General features: G+C 42.7%; 2 protein-coding genes across 5 annotated transcripts in view; one reads left to right on the forward strand and one right to left on the reverse strand.

The window, feature by feature from the left end:
* The first annotated feature begins 4,867 nt into the window (after positions 1-4,867).
* On the forward strand, positions 4,868-6,352 carry SMIM15 (small integral membrane protein 15). 3 transcript variants are annotated; one of them, XM_014260460.2, is made up of 3 exons: positions 4,868-4,997; positions 5,442-5,659; positions 5,739-6,352. In XM_014260460.2, exon 3 carries the CDS (start codon positions 5,752-5,754, stop codon positions 5,974-5,976), a length of 225 nt encoding a protein of 74 aa, XP_014115935.1. In that variant the 5' UTR covers positions 4,868-4,997; positions 5,442-5,659; positions 5,739-5,751; the 3' UTR covers positions 5,977-6,352. The 3 variants fall into 3 exon arrangements, with proteins under 3 accessions (XP_014115935.1, XP_014115934.1, XP_087910639.1); XM_014260459.2 differs by having other exon boundaries at positions 5,442-5,632; XM_088054513.1 differs by lacking the exon at positions 4,868-4,997 and having other exon boundaries at positions 5,077-5,632.
* Positions 6,353-7,052: 700 nt separating this feature from the next.
* NDUFAF2 (NADH:ubiquinone oxidoreductase complex assembly factor 2) overlaps positions 7,053-12,892 on the reverse strand; it is a 58,323-nt gene continuing 52,483 nt past the window's right edge. For both annotated transcript variants that reach the window (XM_005531838.3, XM_088054512.1), the window contains one exon: positions 7,053-8,620. In XM_005531838.3, coding sequence (XP_005531895.1) covers positions 8,363-8,620 — 258 coding nt within the window. In that variant the 3' untranslated portion in view covers positions 7,053-8,362. The remainder of the gene's footprint in view (positions 8,621-12,892) is intronic.

The raw sequence follows: 12,892 nt of genomic DNA on the forward strand, positions 1-12,892 counted from the left end.
TAAGGCATCATTCACTTTAGTTCTTCAGTTATAATATTCATTACAACAGTAGTAAATGCAATGCTATTACATAAATGAGTTCACCTAGAGCACAGAAGCATTTGATCATTCTTAATCAAATTTTAGACAAATGTACTTCTATGTTCTGGTTTTGTATCTTGTATAGAAAAGCATGCAGCATGTTAACCTTTGGGTCATGCACAGTCCAAACATGTCCTATCCTTAAATATACATAGGAGTAGAACAATTCATGAGGGTTGTTTGAAGTGAATTTAGTACAGCAGTATTAATCATGATTTTCACCACTTTCATCTGGAATACTCAGACCTAACTGTTGGGAATGATAGCCAAACTACAAATATTTAGGGTTGATTGTGCAATTTACAGAATAAAGACAGACTGAAAATCCACTTCAACATGAAACACCAACGTTCTTAAAGATTTGTAGAAAAAAATCCTTAATTCACAGTGCTGCAAAAGAGTTTTGTAGGCTTAAGTACAGTTATGAAAAACAGAATGTTTATTGGCTGGCACATGTTGTGAATGTATCATACATGGTCAAAAAACTGTCAATAAAGCTTTCACAGATAAGCTATTCAACAGGCTGGAGAAAAAAATTAAGTCTTTTTACTGTTCAACCACATCTTTAAAATGTCTAAAAAACCCTACCATTGTGCTATGGCACAAGAATTCTGTTGTAATAAATAATCCAGGACTCCATTTTCTTCATGAAGCCAAGTATTTATTTATTGTATAGTTCATATTTTATATTTTACAAGACTACCAGAAGGTACTGTGTCAGGTCTTATTGGTGGACAATACATTTACACTTAGTTCATTGGTAGGTTTAGTTGAGGTTTTAGGGCATGGGATGGACTCGATGATCTTGAAGGTCTCTTCCAACCTAGAGATTCTGTGATACATGGTATTTTGCATACCTATCAAACTTCTGTATTTTTAGTGAGTTTACATATTTTTTCTACTGATTCTCATTAGACAGATCTTGCTGTTTATGAAGGAGCTAGTTGTTTTTCACCCAAGAATAGTTTGTTGAGTTAACAAACCTCTCATACCAAGATTGCTTTTGCATGGGAACCTGTACTTACCTGCACTTCGAAACAATAGGCCAGCTATTAATTTAGCAGAGCAAGGCTTGATTTTATGAGGCCTTTCATAATTTCTCTACCTGTCTGCAGCAGAATTCTACATAGCTCTTCTAAAAACAGAGATATTCAGCAAGTGGACTACACCATGCCCAGGACATTAATAAGTATACCTACGGATTACTGGAGAATTCATCTTATATGTAGAAAAACCCCTAGTTTCACGGAACTAGTTTATCCTCAGACTGTACAAATGAGAGAAGGGTAGCTAGAGATTACACTGAGGGAACTACTTAGCAGCTTCCTTTTACAGAAAGATTCTGGACTACTGATATGTGTCAACACATCTGAGTGAAATGAATTCATTTACTCAGAGCTTGTCTTCACCACTCACAACCAAACACTTCACAGACCCTTCAGTCACTGCTGGTGTGAGAAAGGCTTTGCTGTCATGCAAGTAACTCTCCCTTTTTCCATGCCTGTATTGCATTCCCAGCATTGTATCCTATTTTATTATTTCTGGATTTTTGGAGTGCTGTTTCCGTTTCCCTGCCCACTCCCTCGTTGTGATCTTTGACCAGTGGATCCTTCCCTGACAGATACAAAATTAATGACTGCCTTAAAATACATACATACATGTATGTATAGGCACATACATGACTATAAATAACAGAACAGGTTCACTTAAAGGAATTCTAGATTAGATGTAAAAGAAAGAGCATATTTGCAAAGTAGCAATTCAGCGACAAAACGATGGCTTACATAAACACATGCTTAATGTGGTCTTTAAGTATTCCAATGGTGTACTAAGGGTTGTGAAGTTTTGTTGAAGTTGTAGTTAATTCTGAAATTTCTGTTCTCTCTTTGATTACCTAAACAATGGCTGATAAATTCAGAAAACCAAAACAAGTATCCTGATCAACCTTGTGGTTGAAATATTCTGAATTTGGTAAAGTGCAAGCCACAAATGAAGCCTCCCCATCTGGTAGTATTCTCATAACATCTTTTCATTCCTATTAAAGATGCAGTGCAGCTTTCAGTGGAGGTGGTAGTCTGGGCCTGTCTTCTCTACCTAGCCATGTGTTTTCACAGATCTTAAAAGGACCAAAATTTTTATGTACAAGGCTTCTAGAACTTTTCCAATATAATCAGTGAATAGCTTCACAAGCTGTTAGGGAGAGAAGGACAGCAGGAAAAGCAATTACGTAAGATCTGTTTTCGAGGAAAATCTAATTTAAAATCCCTGCCTTTTTTTTCTTCCCTACCACAATGAATCAGGTACTTTTCCACTTTAAAACAATAAGGCAGAGAAAACATTGAAAGATAGACAGATGAGACAATTTCTATTATGTGAAAGACTGGAACTGGAAATTAATTTTGCAGTGGTTATATTAAAAAGCTTGTATATAGCTGGTGACTAAGTCAGTGCTTATTTTGGAAGATGTATCTGTATCTGTCAGATGAATCTGACATTCAAGCATCAGAAACGTAACTGTGTCCCCTCTAGCTGAATATGCAATTTTACCAGAAATAGGATATACTTACGCAATAGCCCACCTACTTTTAACTTAGCTACACAGCCACCCAAAAATGTATTGTGATACCATTAGATACAACATCTCAGAAACAGTATCCAAGATCCAGTAAATTGATATTGTTATATTTTGACAAGATTTACAAACCATAGACCAGAAATGGACCCATAACTTCTCTGAGAGTTTTAATGCTCACATAAACAGCTGAGTAACAGGGGTACAGAGATAGCTCCCAAAGATTTTGGAGTTTCTGGGTGCCCTGGACTGGAAGCTAGCCAACATTATTCCAATTTACAAAAAGGGCATGAGAGAAGATCCAGGAAGACCTGTTGGTACAATCTTAGTACCTGGAAAAATTATGGAGAAGATCACACTGGCTGTTGAAAGGCGCTTGAAGCATAATGCAATCATCAGGTATAGTTAACAAAGTTTCACAAAAAGAAAGTCCTATTTGTCTGATTTGATATCCTTCTACAACAAGGTCACCTAGTTGCCTAGTGGGTGAAGGGAAGGATGTAGATGTAGTTTTCCTGGATTTAGGAAGGATTAAGGATTCTTAATGGATTAAGTTTGGATTAAAGCTTCTGATACTGCCCCTCACATCATCCTTCTGAACATGATGTCCAACAGTGGGTTCACGGTGTGCTGGGTGAAGACCTGGCTGAAGGGCAGAGCTCAGTGGGGTGCAGTGACTGGGGCTGCATCTGGCTGGTGACCAGCCACCAGCAGTGTTCCTCAGGGTGCAATTCTTAACAACATGGTGAAGATTTAGGTCAGCCCTGAAGTGGCCTGCCGGTTGTACCAGATACTACTTGTAGGGTCCCTCTCCTCTCCTCTCCTCTCCTCTCCTCTCCTCTCCTCTCCTCTCCTCTCCTCTCCTCTCCTCTCCTCTCCTCTCCTCTCCTCTCCTCTCCTCTCCTCTCCTCTCCTCTCCTCTCCTCTCCTCTCCTCTCCTCTCCTCGAGTCTCCTCGAGTCTCCTCGAGTCTCCTCGAGTCTCCTCGAGTCTCCTCGAGTCTCCTCTCCTCGAGTCTCCTCTCCTCGAGTCTCCTCGAGTCTCCTCTCCTCGAGTCTCCTCTCCTCTCCTCGAGTCTCCTCGAGTCTCCTCTCCTCTCCTCGAGTCTCCTCTCCTCTCCTCTCCTCGAGTCTCCTCTCCCCTCCTCTCCCCTCCCCTCCCCTCCCCTCCCCTCCCCAACAGTCAGGCTTTTAATAACAACACAAAAGTAAAGGATTTTTCCACATTGTAAAAAATTCATTCCACAGACTGAAACTAAAGCCATCTAGATTATTAGTCCGGTGTCCTGTCAATAATTCTTTAAGAAAATAGATTTTTATTTGCCTGTTTTCTGCCCTTGAAATAATATAACTATTAACACAGAAAAAAGATATATGAAAGCAGATTTCAGTGGTGGCATTTGCCGGTATAGTACAGAGAACTGATCCTGTTCAGGATTTGTTTTGAGGGATTGCAACATCCTCTCATGCATTAACCTAATATGCTAATCTACACTTTTCCTTGCCTTGGAAACATAACGAAGCTGTTATTCATATCTGTGTGCCTGTGCAAAGGGAGCAGGCTTGGTGCAACATACAAAGGCAAAACAGGATTTATTTTTTTTAAATTGATTTTTCAGTACGAGCATATTAAAGGCTCAGAATAAACGGAGGTCGGCTGAGTATTTTTGCTGAGGTCAGTCCAGTGGGGAGCAGTGCAATAGCCAGCGGTCATGTGGCCCCGAGAGAAGCCACGGGGCGCCCACCCGAGCGGGTCAGCAGTCCCAAAAGGACCAGGACAGACAGGTGGCATCTCGCCGAGGTCCTGGCAGGGTACCCGCGTTCTGCTCTCTCGCACCGAGCGGCGCCAGCACGGCCGAGCGCACGGAGACACCGCGGGGCTCCCGGCTCCGCTGCGAGCGGCATTCCCGCTTCCAGAGGCTATTCCACACCGTGAACTACCCATCCGGATACTTCGGAAACGCCTTCTTCCCGGCTTACAGCTTTTTTTATCAATGGGCTGGCAGCCCGGCTGGCGCCGGGCGGGGCGGGGGAAGGCAGCGCGGACGGGGCCGCTCCAGCCCCGCGGCGGGCGGCCTCTGCTGCCGCTGCCGCTGCCGCCCGGCCGGGCTGGGCGGGGCAGGAGCCTCCTTCCTGTTTCCGCCCGCAATCCCGGAGCCCTGCAGGGCCGCGGTACCGCGGGGCAGCGGCGGGCAGGCGGGGGGCGGCCCCGGGAGCGCGGCTCGGGCGGGGGGCGCCGGCGGCGGGGCCGCGTTCCGGTCCCCTCACGGCCCGTGTGTTCTCTCCGCGGGGAGCTCGGCTCGCCCTTCCGCCGCTCGGCAGGCCCGGAGGGTGCCCGGGCCGCAGGTGAGGCGGTGCCGGCCGCGGCGGGGGAGGGAGGGAGGCTCGGAGGGAGGCTCGGAGGGAGGCTGTCGAGCTGTTCGCCAGGGAGGCGCTGCGGTGGTTTTGGCTGCCCCGCTGCCGGCAGTACAGCACCCAAAACACTGCCGCGCCTCCCTGGTGAAACCTACACAGACAAACCAACCGGGCTGGCTTTCCTTCACTTCCAGAGAGCCACAATCCGCCTCTTTTTCCACTTAGCAGTATATTCTTGGTAGCATTTACAACTCTGTTGGATTAAATGCCTAATTATTCTATAAGCACTGAACTTTAATGTCGGATCAATGCTTTGTATTACACTTTCACTTACTATGCACTGCTTTTAACTTCTAGCAAAAATAGCCCTGCACTTTGATATTGAACAGCTATCAATAATGACAACTTGTATTCAAATGGCACTTGGTATCCTAGGGTTGGAAGGGACCGCTGGGGATCAGCCAGTCCAACCCCACTGCCAAGGCAGGATCGCCTAGAGCAGGTGACACAGGAACCTGTCGACGTGAGCTTTGCATATCTCCAGAGGGAAACTCCATGACCTCCCTGGGCAGCCTGTTCCAGTTCTCAGCCACCCTCAGTGTAAAGTTGTTCTTCCCTATGTGAAGGTGGAACTTCTTGTGTTTTGTTCTTGTGTATGTGTGCTTTCATTTTGCTGAGTACTCATTTTGCTGAGTACTGTTCTTTCAAATATTCCACAATATTTCTCAATAGGAAAACAGAAAAGATGTTCGATATTAAGGCTTGGGCCGAGTACATCGTGGAGTGGGCTGCCAAGGACCCCTACGGCTTTCTCACGACCGTGATCTTGGCTCTCACACCGCTGTTTGTAATTAGTGCGGCACTGTCATGGAAGCTTGCAAAAATGATCGAGGCCCGGGAACGAGAGCAAAAGAAGAAACAGAAACGCCAGGAGAACATTGCAAAAGCCAAACGAACAAAGAAGGATTAAACGGGCAAAATGGCCTTCCTTGTGCAAAGAATCCACTTTTAAAATGAAATACTTGTACATTTTGTGTTGTAACTGTCCTTTAATACTTGATCCTGTTACTTCTTGAAGTATGAAATTTAATACTTCCAGTGTATTTTTTTCCCTGCTGATTTGTGTTAAAATTTGCCCAAGTGACACTTGTTAGAGTAATTTAATTTACAACTTGTATTCTAGTGCAGGTTGCTTTTCTAAATTTGCATGTTAAATTAAAAAGTTAACCTCTTGGGTGGCTCTGAAGGTAGATTTTTTTTTTCTCTTAGCTGAGCTATGACTTAACAAGTGTCTTAAAATTGTCAAGTTTAGGGGAAAATGTGAATAATAAACTGGATTACACGAATGCAAGTTTTGGCATACCTTGAGCAGGGCTGTAGAGACAAGCTAGCTGTAGCATTTGATAGCAGACATGACTGATTTCCTTTAAGGTCACTGCATATGGCTGTGTGTGCCCACAGTGGCTGCTGCAGTGTCTTTGATGGTGGTGCTTGTCTGCACAAATAACCTACCTTAGCTTTTCCTGTTTCCTGAACTACAAGCCATCAACAGCCTTTAGTTCAAGTTCTAGGAAACTGATTGCTTGTTTGTATTAGCTTCTTATTAGCTTCACTTCTCATAAGGCACTCATGTTCTGTAAAATACAGTACTGTTGTTTGGTCTTCCCTAACAATCACCTGAATGCTCCACCTACAACTAATTTGTTTTTGCCTTCATGAACTCCTTATGTCTCAAAGAATAGCCATAAATGGGGTGAGACCAAAGACCCAGGTGGCCTAGTGTTCTGAGTCCCAGAGACCTATAGCAGATGGCTGTGCAAGGATGATGCACAAGCAGGTGACAATAGTTCTGCTTGCTAACCTTCTGGCTACCTTTGATCTAAGGCTTGAGTTTAGGTAGGACTTTTGTTCTCATGGCCCTTGAAACTCTGCTGCCTTACAGGTTGCAAGATGCTGACATAATAAAAAAAAAGTCAGGTTTGTGTTGTAAATACATCAAAATTATTTAACCTTATTTCCAATTAATCTCTTCTAAACAGAACTGAGTAATTTTTCAAATAATTTTTTAATAATAGTCTGTGTTGGCCTCTACATAGTCTAGTTCAAAAGAACTTGTAGCAGTCATTGAGATTTTACATTTCACATATTTCTAAACAGCAGCATAGAATTGTGCATTCTAGCAGCTACTCTTTGATCAGGTTTAAAAATAAAACCTTAAAATAATACCATTGTTCAACTGAAGAGACTTATAGAGCTGGCTGACACCAAGGGGGATCAGAACTGGGGAGTCTAACTGAAATTACTTTAAGTAAGTGTGAAGTTGATCCCCTTTCAATTTTGTTGGTGAAAGCAAGCATTATTAGAATATGACATTTGGGCATTTTATAAATATGTGAGATTAAGTCTCCATGTTTTGTATGGTGTTGTCAAATATGTCAAAAAATATGTTTGACCTTTGATACCCACATAGCTTGAAACACAGGGAAGAAAACGGATGAGGGATACGCTCCGTAAATAAATTTGATACTTTTTGAAAAAAAATTGTGTGGTCTCTATTTTTATTTGAAGTTCTCAAATGTCTCTAAGCAAATCATGTGCACATTTTATGTCTCTAAACTATAGCCAAAATTATCTAAACATGTAGGGAAGTCCACGGATATACCAGGAATAAAAACCAATTTATTTAGTTAAATATTCATGACAGTCCCTTGTCCCAGACCTAGTGCTATTTTCCAGCAGCTTTATCAAGTACTTCCAACTTCCATGATAGCAGTTATATGTAGCTTAACTTGATTTTACCCTATGAAAATTGCTGTCTGCAAATCAAACATTCAAATATGTTGACTGTTGTAAGTTACAAGAACGTCTCTACTATGAGTACAGTGTGTAATCAGTGTAGTGTCATAGTGATTCCTGTTAATGAAATCAACTTTTCCGTCTGCTTGCCAGCAGAAAGCACGCAGGCACTGCCAAGGGATTTATTCTGAAGAGAGATCTTGGCCAAGGTTTGGGAAAATGTAAGTGTACTGACTACAATTCTCACCTCAAAGACTAATTTAGTTTTAAAACTGTTCTTAAGGAAAAAAAACAATTTAGAATTTAAGAAAATTTAGACAGTCTTTTAACTATGAATTCAAGAGTAACTGATGAACAGTAACCATCATAACCAAACTTAGAAACACATCCTGTTTTTCACTAAACCAAATACTTTGTTGTGATTAAGCCTATTTGAATAGTTCTGCAAAAGTAACTGAAACTGCTTTATAATACTACTTTATTTTACTATTGTATATAACAACTGTGTATGTCGTCTGTTACCATATTTATCCATTAACAACATCTGTCCATTAAATTGCTTATTTATTTTGACTACTCCCACTGCCTGGTGGCATCCAGGCACCTGGCTGGAAGGTGTTTGCGGTGCTTGTGGGGTCTTGTGAGAGCTCCTTCTTTCCATAATAAGGGGCAGATGCATGGCCTTTAACCTGAGTATGACTTGGTTCAGCAACAAGTCCTTCCTCATACTCCTTGGCCTGAAGCAGCTTATCCTTTTCAGATACATCCTTGACTTTCTGCTTCATTTCTTCTCTGTAATTTTCATTCCTAAGAATCTCCTAAGAACACAGTAGAAAGATAACTAGATAAGTAAGAAGCAAATGCAATACACAGTGCTGTAATGAAACATTTTAAACAGTCATTTGTTTTCTTATTTTTATAATCCCCATTTTCAGGTATTAAAGTAAAATAAAATGTGGCAAAATTAGTTGGTTTTCTACAACTGCAAATTCAACTTTATTTTAGAAGGTTATGTGTGGATCATTTTGTTGAAGAAAAACTGCATTGTCACTACAATCTGCTTCACTATTCTATTGGAGCAAAAAGAAGAAATCAAGAAATTAAATACAGTTATCAACAAATGTGAAAGTACATTAAAAGTAAGGCTACTTTTTTCCTTGTTTCCTATGTAGGAGTTGATCCTTACAGATATTTATCATTTGCATCTCTTCCTGTAATTCACTATTCACTTCCTGTAATTTCACTAAAGTGGTGCTAGGTACCTGTGCCTCAGGGCAGTTTTGGGACAGAGTGCAACCTTTGGGGTCTCGTCTAGTGCAAGACTACAAAATAAATAACTAAAATCACAAAATCACAGACTGGTCAGGTTGGAAGATAGCACAGTGGGTCATTTGGTCCAACTTCATTCAACCTCCATGCTCCAGCAGGGTCATGCCAGAGCAGACAGCACAGGATTGTGTCCAGATGGTGCTCGATTATTTCCGGTGAGGGAGACTCCTCAGCCTCTCTGGTCAGTCTGTTACAGTGCTCAGTCAATCCCACAGTGAGGAAGTTCCTCCTCACATTTAGGTGGAACTCCCTGTGTATCAGTTGCTGCCCATTGCTTCTTGTCCTATTGCTTGGTACCACCAAGCAGAGCCTGGCTCCAGCCTCTTGACACTCTCCCATCAGATACTGATAGACATTGATCATGTCCCCATTCAGTTATCTCTCTTCAGCTTTTCCTTGTAGGAGGGATGCTCCAGTCCCCTAATCAAATTCACTGCCCTCTGCTAGATCTGCTCCAGGAGCTCCATGTCTCTTGTCCTGAGAAGCCCAAAACTGGACACATTCCATGTGAGGCATCACTAGGGATGAGTACAAGGGCAGGATCACCTCCCTCCACCTGCTGGCAAAGCTTTTCCTAATGCCCCCCAGGATCCCATTGGCCTTCCTGGCCACCAGGACACACTGCTGGCTCATGGACAGCTTGTTTTGCACCAGGACCCACAGAGCTGCTCCCCAGCAGGTCAGCTGTGCTGTGCTGGTGCCTGGGGTTGTTCCTCCCCAGGTGCAGGACCCTGCATTCACCCTTGTTGAATTATCAGATGATTCTTCTCTGCCCATCTCTCCATCCTGTTGAGGTCCTTCTGAAGGGCTGCACGGCACTCTGGGGTCTTGGCCATTCCTGCCAGCTCTGCATGCTCAGCAAACTTGCTGAGGAGGCAGCTGTCCCTTCACCCAGGTGACTGGTGAGTGACTTAAACAATACTGGGCCCAGTAGTGAACCCTGGGGAGCACCACCGGTGACAGGCCTCCAGCTAGACCTGTGCCAGTGATTACAGCCCTCTGGGTTCTGCTATTCAGCCAGTTCTCAATCCACCTCACTGTCCACTCCTCCAGCCCACACCTCTTCAGTTTTCTGACAAGGATGTTGTGAGCAACAGTGTCAAAAGCCTTGCTGAAGTCGAGGTTCTACTGCTCTCCCCTCCTCTGTCCAGGTAGTTCTGTCATCATCAAAGTCAATCAGGTTGGTCAAGCATGATTTATCTGCAGTGAATCCATGCGACTATTCCTGGTCACCTTCCAGTCATCCATGTGGATAGAGATGGCCTCCAGAATTAAGAAAAAGGCTGAATTATTTTATCCAGATTACAAGTATATGGGAGATTTAAGAACATATACCAGTACACTCCTCTGTGAGCAAGAGACTATGACAGGATTTTAGTAATTCAGGTGTTAAAATACATGTGATACTGACAAGTGTTGAAATATCAACTATGAACACCTAAGAATGATTTAAATGACAGTAATTAAAGTAAACCCTATCCTGGGAATTGACCATAGCTGGATGCCAGATGCCCACCAGAGCTTGTCACCAGAGCCCAGTGAGAAGAGGACAGAGGAGAGAAAATATAATGAAGTGTTCACAAGTTAAGGACTATGAGAGATCACACACCAAATACACAAGCAAAACAGACTCAATCCTATTGCAGGATGATGAGAAGTAAAACAAGATCTTAAAATCACCTTTCCCCTCCCAACACCCTTCCTTCCCAGCTCTGTCTCCTCCCCCTAGCAAGTGCAGAGTCAGGCAATGGGAGTTATGGTCAGTTCATCATACATTCCTGCTGTTGCTTAGGGAGAGGAGTCCTTCCCCTATACCATCACGGGATCCTGCCCATGGGAGACAGTTCTCCATGAACTTCTCCAATATGAATCCATCTCATATGCAACAGTCATCCCCAAACTGCTGCAATGCAGGTCCCTTCCATGCGGTGCAGTACTTTAGGCACAGCCTGCTCCAGTGTGGGTCCCCTACAGGTCCTGCCAGGACCCTGCTCCAGCACGGGCCTCCCATGGGTTCACAGCCCTCTCTCAGGCATCCACCTGCTGTGGCCTGGGTCTCCTCCAGGGGCTGCAGGTGGATCTCTGCATCCCCAGGGACCTCCAGGGTCCCTGCAGGGCCACAGCTGCCTCACCATGGTCTGCACCACGGGCTGCAGGGGAACCTCAGCTCTGGTGCCTGGGGCACCTCCTGCTCCCCCTTCTGCACTGCCCTGGGTGTCAGCCGGGCTGTTCCTCTCACATGCTGTCACCCTGCTCTTCTCTCAGCACAATTGCGACTCTGCAAAACTTTTTCAAGTCTCCTTAAATATGTCATCAGAGAGGCACTACCACCATTTCTGATGTGCCCAGCCTTGGCTAGAGGCATGTCCATCCTGGAACTGGCTGGGAATATCTCTGCCAGACATGGAGAAAATTTCTGGTAGGTTCTCATAGAAGCCACCCCTGGAGCTGTCCCACTACCAAAACCTGGCCATACAAACCCAGTACTCCTTATATTAGAGGTACCACAGAAGTACCCCTTTTCTTAGTTCTTAGTTGCCTCTGTACTTAAATTCAGAGATGCACAGAACAAAGGCAGAACCCTTTGCATACAAATAGAAATTGAATGGAAATACACAATATACAAATGACTTTGCAAACTGAAGAGGGGTGAAAATTCTCACATGCTCAAATAGAAATATTGCCAAGCATAACAAGACTAAATTTTCAGTAGTCTGTATTAGCAAAACTTCTCCGTGGCATCTCTCAATTCTATTCATTTACCACATGCCTATTTAAAACCACCACAACCTTATTGATTTCAAGGGGATTACTCCTATGCCAATTGTATTAAACTACTACTAAGGAACAAGTAAAGCAAACACCTTTGTGATAACTGTAGACTGAATCTTTTTCTCTGCTAAAACAACAGGAAGTGATATATTAAAATATAAACATAACCTACTTACTGAGAATAGCTATTATTAATTTAAAATCTCTTCGAGTGATTACTTCAACATAAAGTTATCTTAGTCAGGTAAGAGCAGCTGTAACTAAATGCCAAATGCTCCAAGTCCATTTTAAATGTTGATACATAATCTGTTCTCTTTCAGACTCAAATAAGGCTCTTTCAATCAGCTTTCTGTGGACAAAGTATAATTGTGATATAGTAAAATGAAAAAGTGGATCTTAAAAAAAGCCAAAACCACATGAGAAATTATTCTTATTAGCAAATGCAAAAAACCCACCCCAAACTGAAGTGACTTATTCAGAATTTTCTATACAATCTACCAGGACAAAAATTTTTCTACTACAAAATATACACATTGATTTTTGGCATTAAACTCATGCCGCTAACATGTACACTGAAATATGAATTGGATATACTGGGTCAATTGGCATGTTAGAAAAACTGGGTCAAATATATTCTCACTTTGAGACTCCACAGCTACCCAATCCTTTACTGTCTGGTTTGCTATAGAAAGTAACTCAGGGCTAAAAGCTAGTTTGTTTGTGAGTTTTTTCCTTTGTTTAAGTTACATTGTCAGATTCAGAACACTTATATTCTCTCCTCCTCCAAGATAAATCACAGTACTTTATAAAATGGCTATCTTTACTATAAACTACCCCCAATAAATTTTTTACTAAAATATAAGTACATGAACATGCAACGTGCTCTGACCATTAAGGGAAGTACAAAATCTTTCTATCCAACCCAGAGAACATATTCTCTTTCAGATAGCTGCAGCTTTTTAAGGATTAGCTTGTTCTTCCAACACTTT

Source organism: Pseudopodoces humilis, chromosome 4 (genome assembly GCF_049639895.1).
Source record: "Pseudopodoces humilis isolate 2021_Gansu_Grassland_sample_001 chromosome 4, ASM4963989v1, whole genome shotgun sequence".
Classification (NCBI taxonomy): domain Eukaryota; kingdom Metazoa; phylum Chordata; class Aves; order Passeriformes; family Paridae; genus Pseudopodoces; species Pseudopodoces humilis.